General features: G+C 48.2%; 1 protein-coding gene across 1 annotated transcript in view; it reads right to left on the bottom strand.

Moving 5' to 3' along the window:
* Window positions 1-404: 404 nt before the first annotated feature.
* Window positions 405-27748, bottom strand: part of LOC311426492 (uncharacterized protein) — a gene marked incomplete at its 3' end in the record, with an annotated part of 206305 nt that continues 178961 nt past the window's right edge. The window contains exons 2-3 of the mRNA XM_084502859.1: window positions 3896-6643; window positions 405-409 (exon numbers count right to left, since the gene is read on the bottom strand). Coding sequence (XP_084358985.1) covers window positions 405-409; window positions 3896-6332 — 2442 coding nt within the window. The 5' untranslated portion in view covers window positions 6333-6643. The remainder of the gene's footprint in view (window positions 410-3895; window positions 6644-27748) is intronic.

Here is a 27748-nt window from a genome sequence, read left to right as displayed (position 1 = left end):
CTAATTGCAGTTTAGCTGTGGTGTAAGGACCACATGGACACCAGGTTTCTTTAAGGATCAATAACTTCTACTTCAACCTCTTTACTGAGGACAGGCTCCTTTCTTATACCATTATCTCTACCAGTGGTACTTTCCCACTAACTATTCATTGGTTAACAACTTTGCCTGGCAACAGCAAACACTTAGCAACTTCCATGTCTTAAAGGTTGGAGAACAAACTGTTTGAGACAGCAAGGCATCTCCTGAATCACCCTTCTTTATTCCTTCTAACTTGTTTGCATTCCTCATGGCCTCATTGTTAGGAGCCTGATGTTATCACCAGCCATGGGGCTTGTCGACCCCCATGTCAATACTCCCACATTTAGCTTTTCTGTTATGTGCCTGAATGCATGATCAGGTAAGTGTCACACTGTGCAGAAGACAAAGCTGTGATCAGCTAACACAATTGCTTTAGGCAGTTTTTCTCTTCCATCATATTCATATTGCCAGACACACCCAGTTTTGAAAATCTCATGAGAGGTTATTCCAAATTACAGCACATTTGGCCAGTAGGTTTAAGAAGAAGATAACCTGTAAAGACTAAAGCAAAAGAAGTTCATACACAGTGATCGGGATGGGTGATGGATTACAGTCATGTGCAGTGCTACTCAAGCAGGGGGAAACATGCTTTCACGTACACAGATTTCACTCGCGAGGTGGCAGTCATTATGGCAGATGGCCTGGTGGTCTTAATTTTCCAGAAATTCTTTCAGCTCTTGCCTGGATTTCCTACAGGCCTTTTTTTGTTTGAATTTCAAGACACTTAAACTAGAACTTTTTTACCTCTTCAGCTGGGCCATTTGAAATACTTGCAGATAGTTCAAATCTGCAGATAATTTACTCTTCCAGTATTTCTAAGAACGAATTACCTGTGTGTATAAAATGATAAAATCTCATTATATTTTCTTTAAAAAATCCACCATGCATTTCATTACATTATCCAATTACTGCTGTGCTTGTACAGTATTATATTACTGCTCGACCACAGGCTATTAACTATACAGATGTGTTACTTTAATTAAACAAATGCAACTAGTCATACAGAGTAATGTTTATTTGGAACAAAATTTTCAGGTATTGGCCATTGATTTTGAGCAACCTGACGTTAGTTTAACCATTGAAGGGTGAATTCAGGGCCTAGTTTTGCAGAAAGTTTTGCCTTTCAGTTTCTGTAAATGTTTTTGTTATAAATTAGACCACACAATTTACTGGTCTATTGAAATTATTTTATTAATCAAGTAAGCAGACACAAGCAAAACAGCGCTGGGCGGCTGGGGAGTCTCCGCTCCGCAACAGCACACACCTTCCCTTTTCAGTGTTGCTGTTTTATAGCAGTTGAATTCCAGCTTATCAGGACTTGTTGAACTGGCTGAGGCTGCGCAGTCTATTGTTGAGAGGGGGGTCGTTGTTCCTCTGCTTCGTGTTCAGGTGGGGGAAGTGAGGCGGCAAAAAGGATGTCTTGTGGTAAGGAGTTTTACAGAGTCTGGTTTTACTCAAGGATGTTCACCCAACACCCCCTCCTGGTATCTGCTTAATCGTCCCCCTTTATCGAGGCCATTCAATTGTACAACCTTATCTCCTCAGCAGATTCTCCAAATTCCCCCACTAGTTTATCACACTGGTATCTGCTTAATCTTCCCCCTTTATCAAGGCCATTCAATTGTACAACCTTATCTCCTGAGCAGATTCTTCAAATTCCTCAAAGACAATGAACAAACCCCCCACTAATTTATCACAATTCCCCCCCTTTTTTTTTTTTTATACTCCATTTTGTTCATTGAACCTTTGTAACATTCGTTTACTGAGAGCGAAGTCACCAGCATCTTTCATTTCTTGTTCGAGTGGTTCATATTTTGCACGTATTAGCATGAGATGAGCTGCCTCTAATCGGCTCTTTACTATGGCTACCACTCGATTGAATATACATGGTCCAAATGTAAGTACAATTATAAGCAGTATCAAAGGTCCCGCGATAGTAGACAACAAAGTAGTAAGCCAAGGTGAGTAATTGAACAAGGATTCATACCAATTTTGACGATCATCATTTTCCCTTTTTCGTTTTTCTAATCCTTCCCGCAATTTGGTCATGGTATCTCTTACCACCCCAGTATGATCTGCATATACACAACATTCTTCTCGTAGGGCTGCACACAGCCCTCCTTGTTGTAAGAAAATTAAATCCAATCCCCTGCGGTTTTGGAGTACCACTTCAGACAATGACCTAACCGATTTTTCCAAAGCCGTTATTGATTGCTCTATGCGGGCCAGATCCTCATCTACAGCAATACGCAGGGAAGTAAATTCCTGACTTTGTTTTATTAGGGAAGCAATTCCAGTCCCTGCTCCTGCAGCCCCAAGAGTCATCAAAGTAGCTATAGTAATAGCTGTAACTGGTTCCCTTTTTATCAAGTGGTATGCTGCCACAGTATGGTGTGTGTACATATACTCTTCAGAGTGGTATAGAATCCTTGGTACAATTACTACTTGCACACAAAAAAAAAGACTGTCGTGGTTTAACCCGACCGGCAGCTAAACACCACGCAGCCGTTCGCTCACCCTCCCCCCTCCCTCTCTGGGACGGGGGAGAGAAATGGAAAGTGAAGCCCGTGAGTTGAGATAAAGACAGTTTAATAAGACAGGAAAAAAAAATAACAAAATAATAATAACAATAATAATAATGGTGATACAATGGTGATAATACGAAAGTAATAATAGTATGTACAAACAAGTGATGCACAATGCAATTGCTCACCACCCGCTGACCGATGCCCAGCCTAACCCCGAGCAGTCCGGCCCCCTCCCCCCGGCTAGCCACCCCTATATATTGTTTAGCATGACGTCAGATGGTATGGAATACCCCTTTGGCTAGTTTGGGTCACCTGTCCTGGGTCTGTCCCCTCCCAGCTCTTACTGCACCCCCCAGCCTGCCCGTTGGCAGGACAGAGCAAAGGCTGAGATGTCCTTGGCTTGGTGTAAGCACTGCTCTGCAACAATTAAAACATCGGGGTGTTATCAGCACTCTTCTCATTCTAAGCCAAAACACAGCATTCCACCAGCTACTAGGAAGAAAATTAATTCTGTGCTAACTGAAACCAGGACATCTATCCACCCCTTATTCCATACCATTTATGTCATGCTCAGGTTACACTCTTTTCCATACATTCTAATTAGTCACCTATAGTAATCATGGTAGTGATAACATACAGTATAATATACTATTTAACATGGTGCAATTCAGTTCATGGGCTATTCTCACCCAGTATTAAATCTCCTTGAGGTACACACCGGACCTCTCCGTTCTTTTGCATCACCCACCAAGTATATCCAGGTCCCTGAGCGAAAACAATTCCACGAATAGGTTTGCCTTTTCCTGAGGCAGGAGTAGCCCAGACTGTTTTACCCAGCATATTTTTTACATGCACTACAGGAACTTTATCCCCATCTACAGTAGGTAACAGGTTTGATTGGGCAGGTCCAGCTCGGTTGGTAGATCCCCTAGTATTGACTAACCAGGTGGCCTTTGCCAAATGCGTATCCCAGTTTTTGAACGTCCCAGCGCCCATTGCTTTCAAGGTAGTTTTTAACAGGCCATTGTATCGTTCAACTTTCCCGGAGGCTGGTGCATGATAGGGGATGTGATACACCCATTCAATACCATGTTCTTTGGCCCAAGTGTCTATAAGGTTGTTTCGGAAGTGAGTCCCATTGTCTGATTCTATTCTTTCTGGGGTGCCATGTCGCCATAGGACTTGCTTTTCAAGGCCCAGGATGGTGTTCCGGGCGGTAGCATGAGGCACAGGATATGTTTCCAGCCATCCAGTGGTTGCTTCCACCATTGTAAGTACGTGGCGCTTGCCATTGCGAGTTTGAGGGAGTGTGATGTAATCAATCTGCCAGGCCTCTCCATACTTATATTTCAGCCATCGTCCTCCATACCAAAGAGGCTTTGACCGTTTGGCTTGCTTGATTGCAGCACATGTTTCACAGTCATGAATAACCTGTGCTATAGCGTCCATGGTCAAGTCCACCCCTCGATCACGAGCCCATCTGTATGTTGCATCTCTACCTTGATGGCCTGAGGTGTCATGGGCCCATCGGGCTATAAATAATTCACCTTTATGCTGCCAATCCAGGTCCACCTGAGCTACTTCAATCTTAGCAGCCTGATCCACCTGCTGGTTGTTTTGATGTTCTTCAGTAGCCCGATTCTTGGGCACATGAGCATCTACGTGGCGTACTTTCACAGCCAGGTTCTCTACCCGAGCAGCAATATCTTGCCACAATGCAGCAGCCCAGATAGGTTTGCCCCTACGCTGCCAGTTGTTTTGCTTCCATTGCTGTAACCATCCCCACAGGGCATTTGCTACCATCCATGAATCGGTGTAGAGATAGAGAACTGGCCATTTTTCTCGTTCAGCAATGTCTAAAGCCAGCTGAATGGCTTTCACTTCTGCAAACTGACTCGATTCACCTTCTCCCTCAGCAGCTTCTGCAACTCGTCGCGTAGGACTCCATACAGCAGCCTTCCATCTCCGATGCTTCCCCACAATACGACAGGACCCATCAGTGAACAGGGCATATTTCTTTTCATTCTCTGGTAACTGGTTGTACAGTGGGGCTTCTTCAGCACGACCCACCTCCTCCTCTGATGATATCCCAAAGTATTTGCCTTCTGGCCAGTCCATGATCACTTCCAATATTCCTGGGCGACTGGGGTTTCCTATTCGAGCCCGCTGAGTAATCAGTGCAACCCACTTGCTCCATGTAGCATCAGTTGCATGATGCGTAGAGGGGACCCTTCCCTTGAACATCCAGCCTAGTACCGGTAATCGGGGTGCTAGGAGGAGCTGCGCTTCAGTACCGACCACCTCCGAAGCAGATCGAACTCCTTCATATGCTGCCAATATCTCCTTTTCAGTTGGAGTATAGCGGGCCTCAGATCCTCTGTATCCCCGACTCCAAAACCCCAGAGGCCGACCTCGAGTTTCCCCAGGTTCTTTCTGCCAGAGGCTCCAGGTGGGGCCGTTCTCCCCGGCTGCAGTGTAGAGCACATTCTTTACATCTGGTCCTGTTCGAACTGGCCCAAGGGCTACTGCATGGACTATTTCCTGCTTGATTTGTTCAAAGGCTTGTCGTTGTTCAGGGCCCCATTCAAACTCATTCTTCTTACGAGTTACTTGGTAGAGTGGGTTTACAATCAGACTGTAATTTGGGATGTGCATTCTCCAAAACCCCACAACACCTAGGAAAGTCTGTGTTTCTTTTTTGTTAGTTGGTGGAGACATAGCTGTTATTTTGTTGATCACATCCATTGGGATTTGACGACGTCCATCTTGCCATTTTATTCCTAAAAACTGGATCTCCCGTGCAGGTCCTTTGACTTTATTTTGTTTTATGGCAAAACCGGCTTTCAGAAGGATTTGGACTATTTTCTTCCCTTTCTCGAAAACTTCCTCTGCTGTGTCACCCCACACAATAATGTCATCGATGTACTGCAGGTGTTCAGGAGCTTCCCCCTGCTCTAGTGCAGACTGGATCAGCCCATGGCAAATGGTAGGGCTGTGTTTCCACCCCTGGGGCAGCCTATTCCAAGTATATTGGACTCCCCTCCAAGTGAAGGCAAATTGTGGCCTGCACTCTGCTGCTAGAGGGATGGAGAAAAATGCATTAGCGATATCAATTGTGGCGTACCACTTGGCTGCCTTCGATTCAAGTTCATACTGAAGTTCCAGCATGTCCGGCACTGCAGCACTCAGTGGTGGCGTGACTTCGTTCAGGCCGCGATAGTCCACTGTTAGTCTCCACTCGCCATTAGACTTTCGCACTGGCCATATGGGACTATTGAAAGGTGAATGAGTCTTGCTGATCACTCCTTGGCTCTCCAATTGACGAATTAGCTTATGGATGGGAATCAGGGAGTCTCGGTTGGTGCGATATTGCCGCCGGTGCACAGTTGTGGTAGCAATTGGCACTTGCTGTTCTTCGACCCTCAGCAACCCCACAACAGAGGGGTCCTCTGAGAGACCAGGCAAGGTAGATAATTGTTTAATGCCCTCTGTCTCTAAGGCAGCAATACCAAAAGCCCACCGGAACCCTTTTGGGTCCTTGCAATATCCTCTTCTAAGATAGTCTATGCCAAGGATACATGGAGCATCCGGACCAGTCACAATGCGGTGCTTTTCCCACTCATTCCCAGTCAGACTCACTTCAGCCTCCAATACAGTCAACTGCTGAGATCCCCCTGTCACTCCACAAATATAGATGGGCTCTGGTCCTTTATAGCTCGATGGCATTATAGTACATTGTGCACCGGTGTCTACTAAAGCCTTATACTTCTGTGCGCGTGATGTGCCAGGCCATCGAATCCACACAGTCCAATAAACTCGATTGTCCCTTTCCTCCCCCTGGCTGGAGGCAGGGCCCCCCTAATCCTGGTCAGAATCTTCCTCGTTTCTGTGTTTGAAGGACTGTCTGCTGGAAGTTGGAGCAGCAAACTTTTCGGAGAATCCCTTTTTCCTGATTGTTTTCTTTTGCAACTCACGTACCCGTGCCTCTAGGGTCGCGGTAGATTTTCCATCCCACTTTCTCATGTCCTCTCCATGGTCTCGTAAGTAAAACCACAGGGTGGCACGGGGTGAGTACCCACCATATCGTCTTCCTTGTGTGGGTGAACGCCTACCCCTGACAGCTGAGACACTGCTTTGTACAGGTGCGAAGGAGAATAATCTCTCTTCAAGTTGGTGAACCTTTTCAGAAAGTTTCTCCCAAGTGTTCTCCTTTGGTCGGTGGGCACTGGTTGGTTCAGGTGGGGAGGACAATAGATTCTCTTCAAGTTGGTGAACCTTTTCAGAAAGTTTCTCCACAGCTGAGACGCAGGCCTGTAAGGAAGAGGAGAGACTTTCTTCGTACTGCCGGAGTTGTTTAGCCGCTTCACCCACTGTGGGTTCCTCATCCTCTTTCCAGGCCATTATTGCCAATGAGCTGGCATATGATGATGGTGCACTCCGTACAAACTTCCGCCACATGGGTCGTGTACACTTTACTTCATCTGGATCTGTGGATGTTTGTTTGAGGTCTGGATCCTCATAAATCACTTCCCGTACGGCTAATTCCCTCAGGTACTGGATTCCCTTCTCCATAGTGGTCCACTTGCCTGGTAGACATAAAATATCTTCCTTGAAGGGATACCTTTCCCTCACAGCTGAGAGGAGACGCCTCCAGAGGCTGGTGGGTCGTGCTCCATCTGCAATTGCTTTGTCAATGCCGGCGTCTCGAGCAAGGGATCCCAGCCGCTTGGCTTCCCTGCCGTCTAATTCCACACAATTGGCTCCAGAGTCCCAGCACCGGAGCAGCCAGGTGACAAGCTGCTCACCTATACAGCGACCAAAATCTTTTCGCACATCTCGTAGCTCGCGCTCGTTTAGGCTTCGGGTAGTTACTGTTGCTCTTTCGGCATCCTCATCTTCCTCCTCCTGAATCCTTGACGGCCCAGCGTCGTCATCATCTTCGTCATCTCTATACTTAGTTTTGGCAGAAGCCTTACCTGGATTGGCAGAAGACTCTCTGCGTTCTAAACGACTTGAATTTCTATACCATATTTTCACCTTCTCTACAGGGGCAGCTTGCACTGCTACTGCTCGTTTCTCTGACTTTGTTACAGGGTCTGCCACAGGGGTTGGAATGCCCTCTGCAGGGTCAACTTGCACTGCTACAGCTCGTTTCTCTGACACGGCCACAGGAGCTGGAGCGGCTACAGGAGCTGGAGTTGGAGCTGGAGCAGTTGCAGGAGCTGGGACTGGAGCAGCAGTAGGAGCTGGAGCTGGAGCGGCTTCAGGAGCTGGAGCTGGAGCGGCTGCAGGAGCTGGGACTGGAGCAGTTGCAGGAACTGGGACTGGAGCGGCTGCAGGAGCTGGGACTGGAGCGGCTGCAGAATCCACCGTAGGGGTCACAGTGGCCGTTGGATCTGTCACAGGGTTTGGAGTGGCCGCAGGGTCTGTCACTAAGTTGACAGCAGTATCAATGGCAGCTCGATAGGCATGAGCCAGGCCCCAGCACGTTACAATGATTTGTGTTACTTTGGAACTGCCAGAATCATGACACCTTTTTTTCAAGCATTCTGCCAGTTTTTGAGGATTTTTCCATTGTTCAGGGGTGAATTTCCAACACACTGGGGGTGCCAACTGCTCTAGATGCCTGCCCATATCCACCCATACTCCCTGCCACCCACAACTATACTGCCTCCGGGCAGATCTCCGGATGAGCTTCATAAGTAGTTGTTTAACTTTAAGCAGAATCTGAAGTGCATTCATGAGGCAGAACAACAAGACTATGGTATTCTGAGTATTCCAGAAATATTCAATATCTTGGAGAGCTATTGTGACAAGCTCAGGGGATAAGAGGGTGGTGAAGGAGGAAGGCAGAGTGACCCAGGAGGATACAGGGGTGGTGAAGGAGAAAGGGAAAGTAAGCAAGTAAGGAAAAATATCCTCCCCTTTCCCCTCCACAGATTGACTCTCTAATGGAGAAAAACAATAGGTATAATTGCTAATAGTTCCCAAGATGCTGTTTCCAAAGTACAGAGTCCACGATGTTACTGAGTATAAATACCAAGTTAGAGTCATGACCAGATATTTTATCGTCTCATAAGCCATTGCTATAACACTTAGTACCATAATGGTCTGAAACCAGGGCCCGGAGAGGAGAAACAACACTACAGAGAGCAAATACGGAAAATAATGTACAATAATACTCAATTTGGAAAACAGGCGCAGCAGAGTTGTGATTAAAGCAATCAGCATCATGACAAGTGACTATTAAGCAGGTCTAATCCTTACACCAATTTTAGTTTAACACACTCTGATCAGATCTGCCGTTATCTCAACCTTTCGTGCCCCACGTTGGGCGCCAAAAAGACTGTCGTGGTTTAACCCGACCGGCAGCTAAACACCACGCAGCCGTTCGCTCACCCTCCCCCCTCCCTCTCTGGGACGGGGGAGAGAAATGGAAAGTGAAGCCCGTGAGTTGAGATAAAGACAGTTTAATAAGACAGGAAAAAAAAATAACAAAATAATAATAACAATAATAATAATGGTGATACAATGGTGATAATACGAAAGTAATAATAGTATGTACAAACAAGTGATGCACAATGCAATTGCTCACCACCCGCTGACCGATGCCCAGCCTAACCCCGAGCAGTCCGGCCCCCTCCCCCCGGCTAGCCACCCCTATATATTGTTTAGCATGACGTCAGATGGTATGGAATACCCCTTTGGCTAGTTTGGGTCACCTGTCCTGGGTCTGTCCCCTCCCAGCTCTTACTGCACCCCCCAGCCTGCCCATTGGCAGGACAGAGCAAAGGCTGAGATGTCCTTGGCTTAGTATAAGCACTGCTCTGCAACAATTAAAGCATCGGGGTGTTATCAGCACTCTTCTCATTCTAAGCCAAAACACAGCATTCCACCAGCTACTAGGAAGAAAATTAATTCTGTGCTAACTGAAACCAGGACACATGAGATGCATTAAACAATTTCAAAGATAAACACGGTGTTGCCCCGATCGATGAACACACCCATCTGGTATTATTAGCTGGGATTAACCACTGATGTATCTGGTTTATTTCTTGGGTATCACTACATAATTCCTTCCTGTCTTTTGGGATCGTTCCCACGCATTTTCCTTTCCCTTTCACTTGTGTTAATGTTATACCTATTTCCTGGCCCCAGCTACATTCAGAAGGATTTGATTCATTCGAATATTCAGACTCTCCTATATCCCCGATAGCTTCATAATACAGGGGCTTGATACTCACGCACAACCAGCACCTCTCAGTCATTTCTGGGTTTATCTGATTCAGTACTTGGAAGCTGGCACTTATAACTCCCCACATGCTATTATCGGGGTCTTTTACCTTTTCCCTTTTTACATCTGGAAGTAACATGCGTATTGGTGTTTCAGTTATACCCCTGGACCACATTATAGTAGGTGTAACCACAGGCCTCTGTGTAGCTATACTTGGCTCTTTCTCGAGCAATGCCATTTGCCGAGGCGATCGGCTCCGGGGCAGACGCGTTCTGCAGCGGAGCGGGGGATCGGGCCAGGCAGGGCTAATTTTGTCCGGCATCGAGCCTACTAGAGGGAGCCGCCAGGACCCGGCAGCCCTCGTGAGGGAGGCTGACGAGGCGAAGGCGGAGCCAGCAGCGTCAGCGGCGGGCTATTTAAATCGGGACCCACCGCCATTTCACTGCCATTTGCCGAGGCGATCGGCTCCGGGGCAGACGCGTTCTGCAGCGGAGCGGGGGATCGGGCCAGGCAGGGCTAATTTTGTCCGGCATCGAGCCTACTAGAGGGAGCCGCCAGGACCCGGCAGCCCTCGTGAGGGAGGCTGACGAGGCGAAGGCGGAGCCAGCAGCGCCCCCTCCCCAGCCCTTCAAAAGCAGCCCCTAGGGAGCGGGAGCGACCAGGAGCGCGGCGAACAGGGCGGGCAAACAGGGCGTGGCGCGTCAGAGGGAGTGGCGCGGCAGTTAGCGCGGCAGTTCGCGCAGGCAGGGCGCGCAGGCAGGGCAGAGCGCTCCCCCTACACACAAACAACACCTCATTAACAACAGCCGTAACTAGGCGATAATGGTGGCCACCAGGCACGGCGCGCTCTCCAGAAAGTCGGTGCACACGCAGACCGACTACCCGTTAAAAAATGCCGCAGTTCAGGTCACCGGATGCAAGGAGTGTCTGAGCCTGTTGCTGCCATCGGCGGGAGGCAGAGAAACTGCGTGCGTGAGGTGCGAGCAGGTGGATGATCTGGTCCGCATGGTGGCGGAGCTCAAGGAGGAGGTGGAGAGGTTGAGGGCCATCAGGGAGTGTGAGCGGGAGATAGACTTCTGGAGTAACTCCCTGCAGGGCCTCAAGGGGAGGTGCCGAGGTGAGACTCCCCAAATGGGGGCGGACCCCCTGCCCTGTCCCCGTCGGGCAGAGGGAGGGGATCTGGGAGCTGAGGAGGAATGGAAACAGGTCCCTGCTCGACATCGCAGGCGATGCTCTCCCCTTCCGGCCCCACCTTCCCAGGTGCCCTTACACAACAGGTTTGAGGCCCTAGAGATTGAGAGGCCGGTGTGTGAGGAAGAGGTAGCAAATGTTCCCAGGAGGATGCCTGGAGCGAGGAGGTCGACTCCGCGCCTCAGGACTGCCTCCACCAAAAAAGACAGGAGGGTTATTGTTGTTGGTGACTCGATTCTTAGGGGAACAGAGGGCCCTATTTGTCGGCCGGACCCTACCCGTAGGGAAGTCTGCTGTCTCCCTGGGGCCAGGGTCAGGGACGTTGCCAGGAAGCTTCCTAACCTGGTACGCCCCTCTGACTATTACCCCCTTTTGATAGTCCAGGCGGGCAGTGATAACATCGAAGAGAGAAGCCTCAAGGCTATCAAAAGGGACTTTAGGGGGCTGGGTCGGTTAGTGGATGGAGCGGGAGTGCAGGTGGTGTTTTCGTCCATCCCTATGGTGGCAGGGAGGAGTTCAGAGAGGACACGGAAAGCCCACCTGTTAAACACGTGGCTCCGGGGCTGGTGCCAACGCAGAAATCTTGGGTTTTTTGATCATGGGGCACTTTACTCAGCACCTGGCCTGATGGCCGCAGACGGGTCCCTATCTTTTAGGGGAAAAAGGATCCTGGGCCAGGAACTGGCAGGGCTCATTGAGAGGGCTTTAAACTAGGTAGGAAGGGGGATGGGGCTGAGGCTAGGATTGTTGGGGCTGTGCCAGGGGGAACAATGGCAAGGCCGGAGGATAAGGCAATGGCCCAGCTGAAGTGCATCTACACCAATGCACGCAGCATGGGTAACAAACAGGAGGAGCTGGAAGCCATCGTGCGGCAGGCAGGCTACGACTTGGTTGCCATCGCGGAGACGTGGTGGGACCAGTCTCATGACTGGAGTGCTGCAATGCCTGGCTATAAGCTCTATAGAAGGGACAGGTAGCATAGAAGGGGTGGTGGTGTGGCTCTCTATATTAGAGAGTCTTTCGAGGCTGTAGAACTCGAGGTTGGGAATGACAAGGTCGAGTCCCTTTGGGTTAGGATCGGCAGGGACAACAAGGCTAGTGTCCTGGTCGGGGTCTGCTATAGACCGCCGAACCAGGATGAGGAGACGGATGAGGAATTCTACAGGCAGCTGACAGAGGTTGCAAAATCATCAGCTCTTGTACTCGTGGGGGACTTCAACTTCCCTGACATATCCTGGAAGCACAACACAGCCCTGAGAAAGCAGTCAAGGAGGTTTCTGGAGAGCGTGGAAGATAGCTTCCTGACGCAGCTGGTTAGTGAGCCTACCAGGGGAGGTGCCCCGCTAGACCTTCTCTTCACAAACAGAGAAGGACTGGTGGAGGACGTGATCGTCGGGAGCTGTCTAGGGCAGAGTGACCACGCAATGGTGGAGTTCTCTATTCTTGGCGAGGCCAGGAAGGGGACCAGTAAAACCGCTGTATTGGACTTTCGGAGGGCTGACTTTGAGCTGCTCAGGACATTGGTTGGTGGAGTCCCTTGGGAGGCGGTTCTGAAGGGCAGAGGGGTCCAGGAAGGCTGGGCGCTCTTCAAGAGGGAAGTCTTAATGGCGCAGGAACGGTCTGTTCCCACGTGCCCAAAGACGAGCTGGCGGGGAAGAAGACCGGCCTGGCTCAACAGAGAATTGTGGCTTGATCTTAGGAGGAAAAAGAGGGTTTATAAGCTTTGGAAAAGTGGGCAGGCCACTAAGGAGGACTTTAAAGAAGTAGCGAGGCTGTGCAGGGACAAAATTAGGAAGGCCAAAGCTCATCTGGAGCTCAATCTGGCTACTGCCGTTAAAGATAACAAAAAACGTTTCTATAAATACATCAACACAAAAAGGAGGACTAAGGAGAATCTCCATCCTTTACTGGATGCGGGGGGAAACTTAGTTACAAGAGATGAGGAAAAGGCGGAGGTGCTCAATGCCTTCTTTGCCTCAGTCTTTAGCGGCAATACCGGATGTTCTCTGGATACCCAGTACCCTGAGCTGGTGGAAGGGGATGGGGAGCAGGATGTGGCCCTCATTATCCATGAAGAACTGGTTGGTGACCTACTACGGCACTTAGATGTGCACAAGTCGATGGGGCCAGATGGGATCCACCCAAGGGTACTGAGGGAACTGGCAGAGGAGCTGGCCAAGCCGCTGTCCATCATTTATCAACAGTCCTGGCTATTGGGGGAGGTCCCAATCGACTGGCGGCTAGCAAACGTGACGCCCATCTACAAGAAGGGCCGGAGGGCAGACCCAGGAAACTACAGGCCTGTCAGTTTGACCTCAGTGCCAGGAAAGCTCATGGAGCAGATCCTCCTGAGAGTCATCATGCAGCACTTGAAGGGGAAGCAGGCGATCAGGCCCAGTCAGCATGGCTTTATGAAAGGCAGGTCATGCCTGACGAACCTGATCTCCTTCTATGACAAAGTGACGCGCTGGGTGGATGAGGGAAAGGCTGTGGATGTGGTCTACCTTGACTTCAGCAAGGCTTTTGACACCGTCTCCCACAGCATTCTCCTCAAGAAACTGGCTGCTCTTGGCTTGGACTGGCGCACGCTTCGTTGGGTTAGAAACTGGCTGGATAGCCGGGCCCAAAGAGTCGTGGTGAATGGAGCCAAGTCCAGTTGGAGGCCAGTCACTAGTGGCGTCCCCCAGGGCTCGGTGCTGGGGCCGGTCCTCTTTAATATCTTCATCGATGATCTGGACGAGGGCATCGAGTGCACCCTCAGTAAGTTCGCAGATGACACCAAGTTAGGTGCGTGTGTCGATCTGCTTGAGGGTAGGAAAGCTCTGCAGGAGGATCTGGATAGGCTGGACCGATGGGCTGAGGTCAACTGCATGAAGTTTAACAAGGCCAAGTGCCGGGTCCTGCACCTGGGGCGCAATAACCCCAAGCAGAGCTACAGGCTGGGAGAGGAATGGTTGGAAAGCTGCCAGGCAGAGAAGGACCTGGGAGTGATGGTGGACAGTCGGCTGAATATGAGCCAGCAGTGTGCTCAGGTGGCCAAGAAGGCCAACGGCATCCTGGCTTGTATTAGGAACAGCGTGACCAGCAGGGCTAGGGAGGTGATCGTCCCCCTGTACTCAGCTCTGGTGAGGCCGCACCTCGAGTACTGTGTTCAGTTTTGGGCCCCTCGCTACAAGAAGGACATCGAGGTGCTTGAGCGGGTGCAGAGAAGGGCGACGAAGCTGGTGAGGGGCCTGGAGAACAAGTCCTACGAGGAGCGGCTGAGGGAGCTGGGCTTGTTCAGCCTGGAGAAGAGGAGGCTCAGGGGTGACCTTATTGCTCTTTACAGATACCTTAAAGGAGGCTGTAGAGAGGTGGGGGTTGGCCTGTTCTCCCACGTGCCTGGTGACAGGACGAGGGGGAATGGGCTTAAGTTGAGCCAGGGGAGTTTTAGGTTAGATGTTAGGAAGAACTTCTTTACCGAAAGGGTTGTTGGACATTGGAACAGGCTGCCCAGGGAAGTGGTGGAGTCACCATCCCTGGAAGTCTTCAAAAGACGCTTAGATGTAGAGCTTAGGGATATGGTTTAGTGGAGGGCTGTTAGCGTTAGGTTGGAGGTTGGACTCGATGACCTTGAGGTCTCTTCCAACCTAGAAAATTCTGTGATTCTGTGATTCTGTTTTATTAGGTCTGATCACCATGGGGGTCTCTGGTAACTCTTTCTTTATAAATATGAGCCCCCCTCTATCAGCCCCCTTCTCGTAATATCTTATTCCCCATTTCCTTCCCGTGAACCACCCCTGATCACTTGGGTTAGTAACATTTATCCATAAATATTTACATTTTCCATTTGCTAAGGTTTCAGCTCCTACATGGTAGTTCGGCAGACGACCTCGGATATCGCATCTCTCAGGCCCAAACTGTACGGCAAGATGCTTGTCCCTGCCTGCCCCTGGATTCCATGCTGAAGCGATGGTCTCACATCCCCAATATGGACAGTAATAATCATTAGGGTAGTTGCAGTAGCCCCTCCCCGGGTTTGAGGCTGGACACATATAAAAGTCTGATCGATTGTTACAACTCCTTCCCACAATTGTTAGACTACAAAGATCAGTCTTAAAGTTAGGGGCACCAGCCGTGGTAATTTGCTGTACTATGGTGGTATCCTCCCATCTCATCAGACTCCATTGGAAAGGCTGATGAGGATGATGTTGAGTCGCGATGCAGAACGAGGCTATTATGAGAACCCACAAGTACCTATGGGGCTGATCCAGGCCCATATCTCTCCCCACCATTTCACTACTCTGCCTCGCTCGTCAGTTGGATTGCAGCCAACTACGAGGTTGTTCTTCTCGGCAGCAGTAATGCTCTTCAGGGGGGGACCTTTTACCCAGACCCAAGGTACTTATCGAGTTCGCCGTAGGGTAAGTTTCAGTTCTGCGTTTCCCGGTGCGATTTCCCACTTCTCGTCGTGGATAGGCCCTTTGATGCGGCTGGCATGTGTCCACCCCTTTTCTGCGGTCCGGACAGCTGTTTCTGTGGTGAGTAAAACAACATAGGGTCCTTCCCAATGAGGGGTTAGTACATGATCCTTCCAAGTTCTGATTAACACTTTGTCTCCGGGTTTTATACTATGTATTGCCATATCTAAGGGAGGTCGCTGTACCACTAAGCCCCTCTTCTGCATCTCTTTTCGTCGGTTCATCAGTTGCACTAAGTACGAATTCAGCTGTATATCCTGTAATTGTGGGTGATCAGAGGGAATCCCTATATCATAGGGCATACCATAAAGCATTTCGAAAGGTGATATTCCTATGTCAGCTCGGGGCTTTGTACGTATATTCATTAAGGCAAGTGGCAAACACCTTATCCAGGAAGTTTTAGTTTCCAACATTAATTTTGTAAGCTGCTTTTTAATTTCCCCATTCATTCGTTCTACTTTTCCTGAGCTTTGAGGATGCCAAGGAGTATGATATTCCCATTTAATTCCCAGGCTTTGCATTATTTCCTTTAAAATCTGACACAAAATGCGGTCTCCTATCAGAATCTATAGTCTCTATGACCCCATAGCGAGGAATAATGTTCTCGAGTAATGTCTTTATCACTGTATTAGCCGTTGCCCTTGCCGTAGGGAATGCTTCTACAAAGTTTGTGAGATGATCAACAATTACTAGCAAATATTTGTATCTTCCTACTTTGGGAAGTTCGGTAAAATCCAATTGAATTTTCGCAAAGGGTCTGTGGGCCAGTTCACGCCCGCCTAAGACCCTCTTTCTCATATTTTTGGCATTCACCCTCCGGCAAGTTATGCATCCATTCACAATTTCTTTGGCTATATTGTATATGCCCATACACATATATTTGGCTGCAAATTGATCTACTAATGCCTGAGTACCCCAATGTGTTTGTTCGTGATACCTCCGTAGCACCCTCATAGCCAATGATTTTGGTAGCACCTCCCTCCCATCGGGTATAACCCACCGACCTTCTGTATTTTCCTGTACTCCCATTTGTGTCAGCTTCTCCTTCTCACTAGTAGTAAAACACAAGAGAGGAAAACGCCCACCAATTATGGTTTTCTGTGGTCCACACTTGAAGCAGTTCTTATAGGGCGGCTCCTCTTCCTCTGAACAATTACATTCCACCCCATCTACCCCCCATCTTTTCCAACAAGCATAACAGGGCATCTCTTTTAAATCTTTGCCACAACTTGGGCAATCCGCTCTTTTTGTCATTTCGTATATACACATAAGAGCCACCCTTTTTGCCTCTTGGTCAGCCACATTATTCCCCCTGATCTGGGGAGTCAGACCCCGCTGATGTCCCTTCACATGCACTACTGCAATTTCTTTTGGTTTCCGGATAGCCTGCAAAACTTCCACAATTAACCCCTGATGCACTAATCCCTTCCCTTGGGAATTAATAAGGCCTCTCTCTTCCCATATTTTCCCAAATGTGTGCACAACCCCATAAGCATATTTTGAATCCGTATACACTGTACCGCTCTTGCCTTCTAGTAATCTTAAGGCTCGTAGCAAAGCATACAGCTCGCAAGCTTGTGCCGACCAGCTGGGACTTAGAGGGCCAGATTCTATTACCTTGAAAGTATTTCCATCCACCAATGCATACCCCGACCTCCTCTTCCCTTCCACTACTCGAGAGGAACCATCCACATATATTCGCTTTCCAAAAGCCAATTCTTCATCCTCCAAGTCAGGTCTCAATTTTACCTGTTCTTCTATATGTCTGAGACAATCGTGGGCTAAGGGTTCCTCCGAGTTTCCGTAAAGGAACTGAGCCGGATTTTGCACTGATGTTGTTTCTAAAGTCAGTTTTGGAGAAGAAATCAAGATTCCTTCATATTTTAACAACCTAGCGTCCGTAATCCATTTTTCGGCTTTTTGCTGTAGGACCCCACGTATGTTATGAGGGGAGATCACTTTAATTTCTCCTCCAAAAGTTATCTTCTGAGCCTCCTCTACTAGTAAGGCAGCTGCTACTATTGCTTGCAAGCAGCTAGGCCATCCCCTACTAACGGGGTCTAATAATTTCGATAAGTATGCCACAGGTTTTTTGCTGCCTGCCCATTCCTGTGCAAGCACTCCATAGGCAGTGCCTTCTGAGCTATTTACAAACAAGAAAATGGGTTTCTTTAATTCGGGAAAACTGAGGACTGGAGGATTTATAAGTTCTTCTTTCAATTTCTGCAGCTGCTCCTCATCATCTTTTGTCCATTTGAGGAGCCCATCCCTATTTAGTTTATTGTATAAGAATTTGACCTTTCCACTGTAATCCTCTATCCATTGTCTGCAGTATCCGGTTAGCCCCAATAATTGCCGGACCTGTCTCTTTGTGGTTGGGGGTTTTAATTCTAAAATCCCTCGGACTCTTTCCGGATCTAACTTTTTAGTTCCTTTATTCAACAAATGACCCAAATATTTCACTTCCTCTTCTACAAACTGTAATTTAGGCTTTGAAACCTTTAATCCTTGTAAACTGAGAAAAATTAACAATTGGATACTTGCTTGTCTTACAACCTGCTCATCCCTTCCTGCTATCAATAAGTCATCTACATACTGTATCATTGTAGTTCCGGGCACTTTGTCATAGTCCTGCAAAATTTTCTCCAGAGCTTGTCCAAACAAATTGGGGGATTCTGTGAATCCCTGAGGCAGGACCGTCCACCTCAATTGCTGTTTCCTATGCGTATCAGGGTCTTCCCACTCGAAAGCAAAATAGTCCCGGCTATTTTCATCTAGGGGACATGCCCAGAATGCATCTTTTAAATCTATCACACTATACCATCTATCTTCGGGATGGAGCTGGCTTAAAAGAGTATGTGGGTTCGCTACTACAGGGAACCTGGTCACAGTTCTCTTATTGATTTCTCTAAGGTCATGTACTAATCGATATTTGCCGTCCTTTTTCCGTACTGGCAGAATGGGAGTATTAAAAGGGGACATGCAGGGCTCCAATAAGCCTTGCTGTAATAATCTTTGAATTTCGGGCTTTAGTCCCCGTCGACCTTCCTCAGACAAAGGATATTGTTTAATTCTTATGGGTGTCTCCGGGTATTTGATCGTTATTTCAAAAGGTTTAATGTTTAATTTTCCTACACTGTTCGGGGCGTACCAGACTTCAGGATTTATTTTCTCCTCATCTTCTACCCGAAGAGGGCATAATTTGATTGTTAATTTTTCCTCAACTATTTCTAAACTAATGCCTAATTCTATTATCAAATCTCTGCCCAATAAGTTGTATTCGGCTTCGGGTACCAATAGTAAGTGTCCGATGACTCTCTTAGGACCCATTTCAATAACTACCTCTTTTATGACAGGAACCCCAAAAGGTTCCCCCTTTGCACCAATTACTTGTACCTTATCCCCTGAGGTCTGACAACCCGACGGCAAGGTCTGGACTGTAGATCTCTCGGCACCTGTATCAATGAGGAACTCCATTTCCTCGCGCTGAGGACCCACTCTTAACTTTATCAAGGGCTCGTTATTTCTTCGGGTCCCCAGCAGATAGAGCCCCTGACACCCCTATTCATTTTTAAACATTCTCTCGTCCTCCTTTCTCTGTCGACAAGTCGCTCTCAGGTGACCCTTTCTGTTACAGTAAAAACAGGTCACATCTCTTTTCCTCTGATCATTATTTCTCTCTTCTCTATCTCTTCCTGATTTCCACCTTTGTTCCTTTACTCTTAATCCCTCTTGCACTGCAGCTACCATAATTCGTACCTGTTTTCTCTCCCTTTCATCTTCCCTTCTCACATACACTTTCTGAGCTTCTCTTAACAGCTCATCTAGTCCTCTGTCCTGCCAATCCTCTATCTTTTCCAACTTCTTCCTAATATCTGTCCAGGATTTTGCCACAAATTGTGTTTTAAGCAAGGCCTCCCCTACAGGGGTTCCTGGATCCAGACCACTATATAACTGCAGACTTTTTCGCAGTCTTTCCAACCACTCTGTTGGAGTTTCATCTTTTTTTTGTTGTTCATTAAAGGCCTTATTTATATTCTGCCCCCTGGGGACGGATTCTCTTATACCCTGAATGATAATAGTTCTTAAGTCTTGCATATGACCCCGGTGTACTGGGTCCTGATTATTCCAATTTGGCGGCTGCATTGGCCATTTAATATCAGCAGCCGGCCCTTGTTGATGTTGCTGATCCCAAATCCGCATTCCCGCTCTCCTGATCATACCTCTTTCTTCTGATGTAAAAAGTATTCCCAGGATTGACTGTAGTTCTTCCCACGTATATATATTTGGTCCCAGGAATTGGTCTACTCGCTCTGCCACCCCTAATGGGTCTTCTAATAAACTTCCCATTTCCTTTTTAAAATCTCTTACGTCTCCCGAATTAATGGGAACTACCACGTATCCCATTCCTGGCTGAGGACCTCCCATTGCTATTTCTCGCAAAGGGTATAATCCCTGTCGAGGAGCCAGTTCTCGGTTTCTAGCTCGGCTCCTAGTTGTAGGTCCCCGTGGCTCCTGATCAGAGTCTGACTCTGAATCACTATGTACATTCAGAGCGGGAGCCGTGGGCTCGGGGGGAGGACTATAGGGCGGAGGTATTATCGGAGTTTCCAGATCTTCTCTCCTCTTTTTGCGCCCCTCTTTTTCCTTTAGAGGATATAAGCGCGTCCTCGTATCTGTGTTTATCCAGAGGTGCGCATATTCACTTTCCTCTGAGCTGTAAGGTTCCTTCGAGTTTACATAAATATTTAGGGCCTGGCATATCCAATCTTCGAAGGAGCCAAACGGGGGCCAGAAGACACTGTCCCCTTTAATGGGTTTATTGCCCCACACTTCCACACAATAATGAATCATTTTAATTTTACTCTTTCCCCGCCTAGAAGGGGAATCATTCAAATTTTTAATCATTATTCCCAGAGGACTATCGGGGGGAATGGAGGACATATCCTTACCACTATTTCCCCCACCCATGGAACCAGAAAGCTTACTCTTTTTCTGGCCCATCTTCCAGAGTGCCCTCACACACACACACACACGCTCCCCCTTTTCGTGGCCCAGTCCCTCGCGGGATGTGGGAACCGCACTACCGAGGGGTCCGCTCTCGCTTCGTCCGCAATTGGACGTCTCAGTTGTCAAACTCTGGGAAACCCAACCCCAACCGAACGGAACACCGGCCTATCGTTTTTTACTCACTCCTCCTCTGAGTCTTCGTTCGGTCTTCGTGCACAAAGGTTGCCTGAGGTTTACCGGTTTTATTTGCTTGTGTCTAATTTAGGGTTCGTCGGTAAAAGGTCCCGAGTGAGGCCTGCGTTCTCAGAGGCCGCCGAACTCGGCAGGGCGCCTCCCCTGAAATGCGCCTCAGTCTGATGCCTTTATCCGAGTCACGGCACCAAATTGTTATAAATTAGACCACACAATTTACTGGTCTATTGAAATTATTTTATTAATCAAGTAAGCAGACACAAGCAAAACAGCGCTGGGCGGCTGGGGAGTCTCCGCTCCGCAACAGCACACACCTTCCCTTTTCAGTGTTGCTGTTTTATAGCAGTTGAATTCCAGCTTATCAGGACTTGTTGAACTGGCTGAGGCTGCGCAGTCTATTGTTGAGAGGGGGGTCGTTGTTCCTCTGCTTCGTGTTCAGGTGGGGGAAGTGAGGCGGCAAAAAGGATGTCTTGTGGTAAGGAGTTTTACAGAGTCTGGTTTTACTCAAGGATGTTCACCCAACACCCCCTCCTGGTATCTGCTTAATCGTCCCCCTTTATCGAGGCCATTCAATTGTACAACCTTATCTCCTCAGCAGATTCTCCAAATTCCCCCACTAGTTTATCACACTGGTATCTGCTTAATCTTCCCCCTTTATCAAGGCCATTCAATTGTACAACCTTATCTCCTCAGCAGATTCTTCAAATTCCTCAAAGACAATGAACAAACCCCCCACTAATTTATCACAGTTTTAGCAGTGGTAATTGCTTCAAATTTCTTCAAATAAACGACAACAGTATATTGTTGGATAAAAGCTTTTCACCCTGAGTTAAAACCTAGAATAATTTTTGCCTCTGAAATCAGATGACATAATTGTGAATGAAACAAACATCTGAACAACAAACATCTGAACAGAGAGGTTGAGAAACAATTGGAAAGCAGAAAGGGAGCAAAGAGTGACAAAATAAATTGTCCGAGGGCACTCAGAGTCCATTATAAGAGAAGAGAAAGACCTCAGTTCTTTAGAGGCCTCAAATTGTTTCTCAATTGTTATAGAATAAGGGGTGGAAGTTGTGTTGGGTCTGTCTGAGCTGGAGTCACCTTTTCCCTGCAGTGCTGTACTCTGCACTCGTAGCTGGAACAGCACTGATATCACTCCAGTGTTGTGTCTATTGCTGTGTAGTGCTGGCACAGCATCAGGACTCCTTCCAAGCCCCCAAGAGCCAGCAGGCTGGGGGTGGGCGAGTGATGGGGAGGGGACATTGCCGGGGCAGCTGACCTAAACCAACCAAAGGGATATTCCATAACACCTGATGTCACACTCAGCAATAAAAGGGGGGGCTCTCGTGGGGGAGGGGGCTGTTCCTCCTGAACAACCACTACGCGTTTGAGGCCCTGCTTCCCAGGACGTGGACAAACACCGCTCGCTGATGGGAAGTAGAGAATAATTTTTTTTCTCTCTCTCTGTGCTTCCACGCGGACTGATTGTTTCTTTTGTTTCTTTTTTCCTCCCCATTCCCTTTCCCTTTAATTAAACCTTTCTCATCTCAAACCTCGAGTTCTCTGTGTTGTATTTTCTCCCCCTTCCTCTTTGAGGAGAGGGGGAGTGAGAGAGCAGTTGTGGTGGAGCTCGGCTGCCCACCTGAGTAAAACCACCACACCAGCCTAGTGTTGCACCCTCTTGACCAAGCCATGGGAAAAAGAAAAAAACAAAATCCACTGGTCTCCTCCCTGGGAGCATGCTGTTCCTCTGGATTTGCAAATGCTCCCTGTGATAAATTAGTGGGGGTTTGTTCATTGTCTTTGAGGAATTTGGAGAATCTGCTGAGGAGATTCAGTCTACAACTTCCTCGTAAGGGGGTGTCGAGAGGCAGGAGACCTTTTCTCCATTAACACTAGTGACAGGACCCGCGGGAACGGGGTTAAGCTGAGGCAGGGGAAATTTAGGCTGGACGTCAGGAGGGGGTTCTTCACAGAGAGGGTGGTTGCACACTGGAACAGGCTCCCCAGGGAAGTGGTCACTGCACCGAGCCTGTCTGAATTTAAGAAGAGATTGGACTGTGCACTTAGGCACATGGTCTGAACTTTTGGGTAGACCTGTGCGGTGTCAAGAGTTGGACTTGATGATCCTTAAGGGTCCCTTCCAACTCAGGATATTCTATGATTCTATGAGATAAGGTTGTATAATTTAATGGCCTTGGTAAAGGGGAGGATTAAGCAAGCAGATAGCAGGAGGAGGTATTGGGTAAACATCCTTGAGTGAAACCAGGCATCCTGTTCGCCACTTCACTACCCCCACCTGAACACGAGCACAAGGTGATCACCAGCAGAAGAACAACAACCCCCCTCTCAACAATAGACTGCGCAGCCTCAGCCAGTTCAACAAGTCCCGATAAGCTGGAACTCGACTGCTATAAAACAGCAACCCTGGAAAGGGAAGTTGCGTGCTGTTGCGGAGCGGAGACTCCCCAGCCGCCCAGCGCTGTTTTGCTTGTGTCTGCTTACTTGATTAATAAAATAATTTCAATAGACCAGTAAATTGTGTGGTCTAATTTATAACACTCCCCACCACGCTGAGAACAAACCCGTTAACCTTCCCCATAATGAAATACATTCTCTAAAGCAGTTGCTTTCTCCAGTTGTTCCACTTACAGTCTACAGAAACTCGAATAATATATTTCTACCTAAAAGCCACAGAACAAAGTGAGAAAGGAACAAACAAACAAAACAACAGCAACCCCAAACCCTCTGTCCCTCTGTGGTGTAATTGCCTAACGTAATTAGGAAAATGAAACTAATATTCACATTTGTGGTGGTTTTACCGTGCTGGGCAGCTAAACCCCACAACCGCTCTCTCACTCCCCCTCCTTTAGATAAGGAGGGGGAGAAGTAAAGCAAAGAACAACTCACGGGTTGAGATAAGGATAATTTAATTTAAGGGAAATAATTATAATAATTAAATAAAGACTACCATGAACTAAACAATTTAACTAAGGGGAAATAAAAGGGAAAGGGGAAAAAGGGAGGAAAACAAACAAACAAAATAAATGAAAGCTATATGGAAGTGCAGAGGAAAGAAATTACTCTCTACTTCCCACAAATGAGCGATGATTGACAACGTCCTCGAAGCAAGGCCTCAACACACGCAGCCGGTGTTCGAGAGGAGGACCGACGTCTTCCCAACGAGAGCCCACCCCTCCCCTCTTCTTCCTGTTTCCACCTTTTATTGCTGAGTGTGACACCACATGGTATGGAATATCCCTTTGATTGGTTTAGGTCAGCTGCCCTAGTGATGTTTCTCTCCTCACTTTTTTGCCCACCCCCTAGGAGGGTTAGAGAAAGGCCCAATGCTGTTCCACTGCTGCTCAGCAGTAGACACAACACTGGTGTGATAACACTGCTGTTCCAGCTACAAGTACAGAGTACGGCACTGTATGGGCTGCTGCCGGGAAAGTTAACATTCCAGCCAGACCCAGTACAACCTCCACCCCTTATTCCATAACATTTGTGTCACACTCAGATCCCCATACTTTAGCATACAAGCATTCTCATCATTATCCCTTGTCCTTTAACAGGACAAGGATTTAACAGGGCAGGATTAATAGGCAGGTGTATCTTTTCATTCCATAGGTCTTTCTTGGAAAATGTTCATAAGAACTGTTGATGATTAGGTCTTCATCTGCCAAAGTGGCCACTCAAGGCAGGCGGAGTTGGATGTCTGGACACCAGCACCAGCTTAGCTCAAGTCCTTGTTGCACTGCCTGGCTCCTTGCAAAGTTGACCTGTCGTTGATCCTACAGCATCTTCCTACAACATATAACTTAGATTATAGATTAGTTTTCTCTCAATGTCAAATCTCCTTGAGGCACACACTTGATATCCCCATTCTTTTGCATGACCCACCAGGTATACCCTGGTCCTTGGGCGAAGACAATCCCACGAGTGGGTTTGCCTTTTCCCGAGGCAGGAGCAACCCACACTGCCTTCCCCATCCACCTTCCTATATGCACTACGGGAACCTTAGCTCCTTTCACAGTGTGTAGGGGTTTTGTTTCGGCAGGACCAGCACGGCTGTCAGACCCCCTATTGTTAACTAGCCAAGTGGCTTCTGGTAGATTTGTGTCCCATTGTTTCCACGTCCCAGCACCTAATGCTCGTAACATAGTCTTTAACAGTCCATTGTACCTCTCAACCTTCCCAGAGGCTTGTGGGTGGTAAGGGATGTGGTACACCCACTCAATACCATGCCTCTTTGCCCAGGAGGTAACAAGATTGTTTCGGAAATGACTCCCATTGTCAGACTCAATTCTCTCTGGTGTACCATGACGCCACAATACTTGTCTTTCCAGGCCCAAGATAGTGTTTCGGGCTGTGGCATGGTTTACAGGATATGTTTCCAGCCACCCAGTAGTTGCTTCTACCATGGTGAGTATGTACCGTTTGCCTTGGCAAGTTTTTGGGAGTGGTCCGATATAGTCAATTTGCCAGGCCTCACCATATTGAAACCCTAACCATCTCCCCCTGTTCCAGGGAGATTTTACCTTCATGGCTTTCTTGATTGCAGCACAGGTCTCACACTCATGGGTAACCTGTGTGATGGCCTCAATGGTCAAGTCCACCCCTCGATCACGAGCCCATCTGTAAGTGGCATCCCTCCCCAGATGTCCTGATGTTTCATGGGCCCATCGAGCTACAAACAGCTCACCCTTACGTTCCCAGTCTAGGTCCACCTGAGCCACTTCAATTTTCGAAGCTCGATCCACTTCTTTGTTGTTCTGATATTCTTCAGTAGCGCGACTCTTGGGCATGTGGGCATCTACATGACGTACTTTAACATCCAGGTTTTCTACCCGGGCAGCAATATCTTGCCACAGGGTAGCAGCCCAGATAGGCTTACCTCTGCGCTGCCAGTTGCTCTCTTTCCATTGCTGCAGCCACCCCCACAGAGCATTTGCCACCATCCATGAGTCAGTATAAAGATACAATACTGGCCAATTTTCTCTTTCGGCGATATCTAGGGCTAGTTGTATGGCTTTTACTTCTGCATACTGACTCGACTCACCTTCCCCTTCCATGGCTTCCACAACTCGTCGTATGGGATTCCACACAGCAGCTTTCCATTTCCGATGGCTCCCTATCACACGGCAGGATCCATCAGTAAACAACGCATACTGCTTTCTGTCTTCTGGCAACTCATTGTATGGTGGTGCCTCTTCAGCACGGGTTACCTCTTCTGTTGGCACTCCGAAATCTCTGCCTTCCGGCCAGTCCATAATCTCTTCCAGGATTCCTGGGCGATTGGGTTTTCCCATTCGAGCCTGCTGTGTAATTAACGCTATCCACTTACTCCATGTAGCATCAGTTGCATGGTGTGTAGTGGGAATTTTCTCTTTGAACATCCAATGTAACACAGGTAGCCGCGGTGCCAAGAGGAGCTGTGCCTCTGTACCCACAACTTCTGAAGCAGCTCGAACACCCTCATATGCTGTGAGTATTTCTTTTTCACTTGGGGTGTAATTGGCTTCTGATCCTCGATAGCCCCGACTCAAGAAGCCCAGAGGTCGACCTCGAGTTTCTTCTGGGGTTTTCTGCCAAAGGCTCCAGGTGAGCCCATGCTCCCCAGCTGAAGTGTACAGTATATTTTGCACAGCTGGTCCAGTACGGACAGGCCCAAGGGCTACTGCACGAGCTATTTCTTGTTTGATTTGTTCAAATGCCTGTTGTTGCTCAGGGCCCCACTCAAAATAGTTTCTCTTTCGAGTCACTCGATATAGAGGACTCACAAGCTGACTATAGCCTGGCACATGCATTCTCCAGAATCCCACGAGGCCTAGGAAAGCTTGCGTTTCCTTTTTGCTAGTTGGCGGAGACATTGCTGTTATTTTATTGATCACATCCATTGGAATATGGCGACGTCCATCCTGCCATTTTACCCCCAGGAACTGGATTTCCTGTGTAGGCCCCTTGACCTTGCTTTTTTTAATGGCAAAACCAGCTTTCAGGAGAATTTGGATTATTTTCTTCCCTTTCTCAAAAACTTCTTCTGCTGTGTTGCCCCACACGAGGATGTCGTCAATGTACTGAAGGTGCTCAGGAGCTCCCCCTTGCTCCAGTGCAGACTGGATCAGTCCATGGCAAATGGTAGGGCTGTGTTTCCACCCCTGGGGCAGCCGATTCCAGGTGTATTGGATGCCCCTCCAAGTGAAGGCAAACTGCGGCCTGCATGCTGCTGCCAAAGGGATGGAGAAAAATGCATTAGCAATATCAATTGTGGCGTACCACTTGGCTGCCTTTGACTCTAGTTCGTACTGAAGTTCTAGCATGTCCGGCACTGCAGCACTCAGTGGTGGCGTGACTTCATTCAGGCCTCGATAGTCCACTGTTAGCCTCCACTCGCCATTAGACTTTTGTACTGGCCATATAGGACTATTAAAGGGTGAGCGAGTCTTGCTGATTACTCCCTTACTCTCCAGATGGTGAACCAACTCATGGATGGGAATCAGGGAGTCTCGGTTGGTGCGATATTGCCGTCGGTGCACTGTTGTAGTAGCAATTGGTACCTGTTGTTCTTCAACCTTCAGCAATCCTACAACAGAAGGGTCTTCTGAAAGGCCAGGCAGGGTAGACAGCTGCCTAATCTTCTCTGTGCTCAAAGCAGCTATGCCAAAAGCCCACCAGTATCCTTTTGGATCCTTGAAGTACCCTCTCTTGAGATAGTCAATACCAAGGATACACGGAGCCTCTGGGCCAGTCACAATGGGATGCTTTTGCCACTCATTCCCAGTTAGACTCACTTCAGCTTCCAGTACAGATAGTTGTTGGGATCCCCCTGTCACTCCAGAGATACAGGTGAGTTCTGTCCCTTGGTAGCCTGATGGCATTAAGGTACATTGTGCGCCAGTGTCCACTAGAGCTTTGTATTCTTGTGGTTCTGATGTTCCAGGCCATCGGATCCACACAGTCCAATAAATCCAGTTATCCCTCTCCTCTACCTGGCCAGAGGCAGGGCCCCTCTAGTCCTGGTTGGAGCGTCTGCCACTTAATTCTTGCAAATG

This window comes from Aythya ferina (assembly GCF_964211825.1).
Source record: "Aythya ferina genome assembly, chromosome: W".
Taxonomy (NCBI): Eukaryota; Metazoa; Chordata; class Aves; order Anseriformes; family Anatidae; genus Aythya; species Aythya ferina.
Note: the sequence above shows the minus strand (reverse complement) of the source record. Positions and strands in the feature narration are given on the sequence as shown.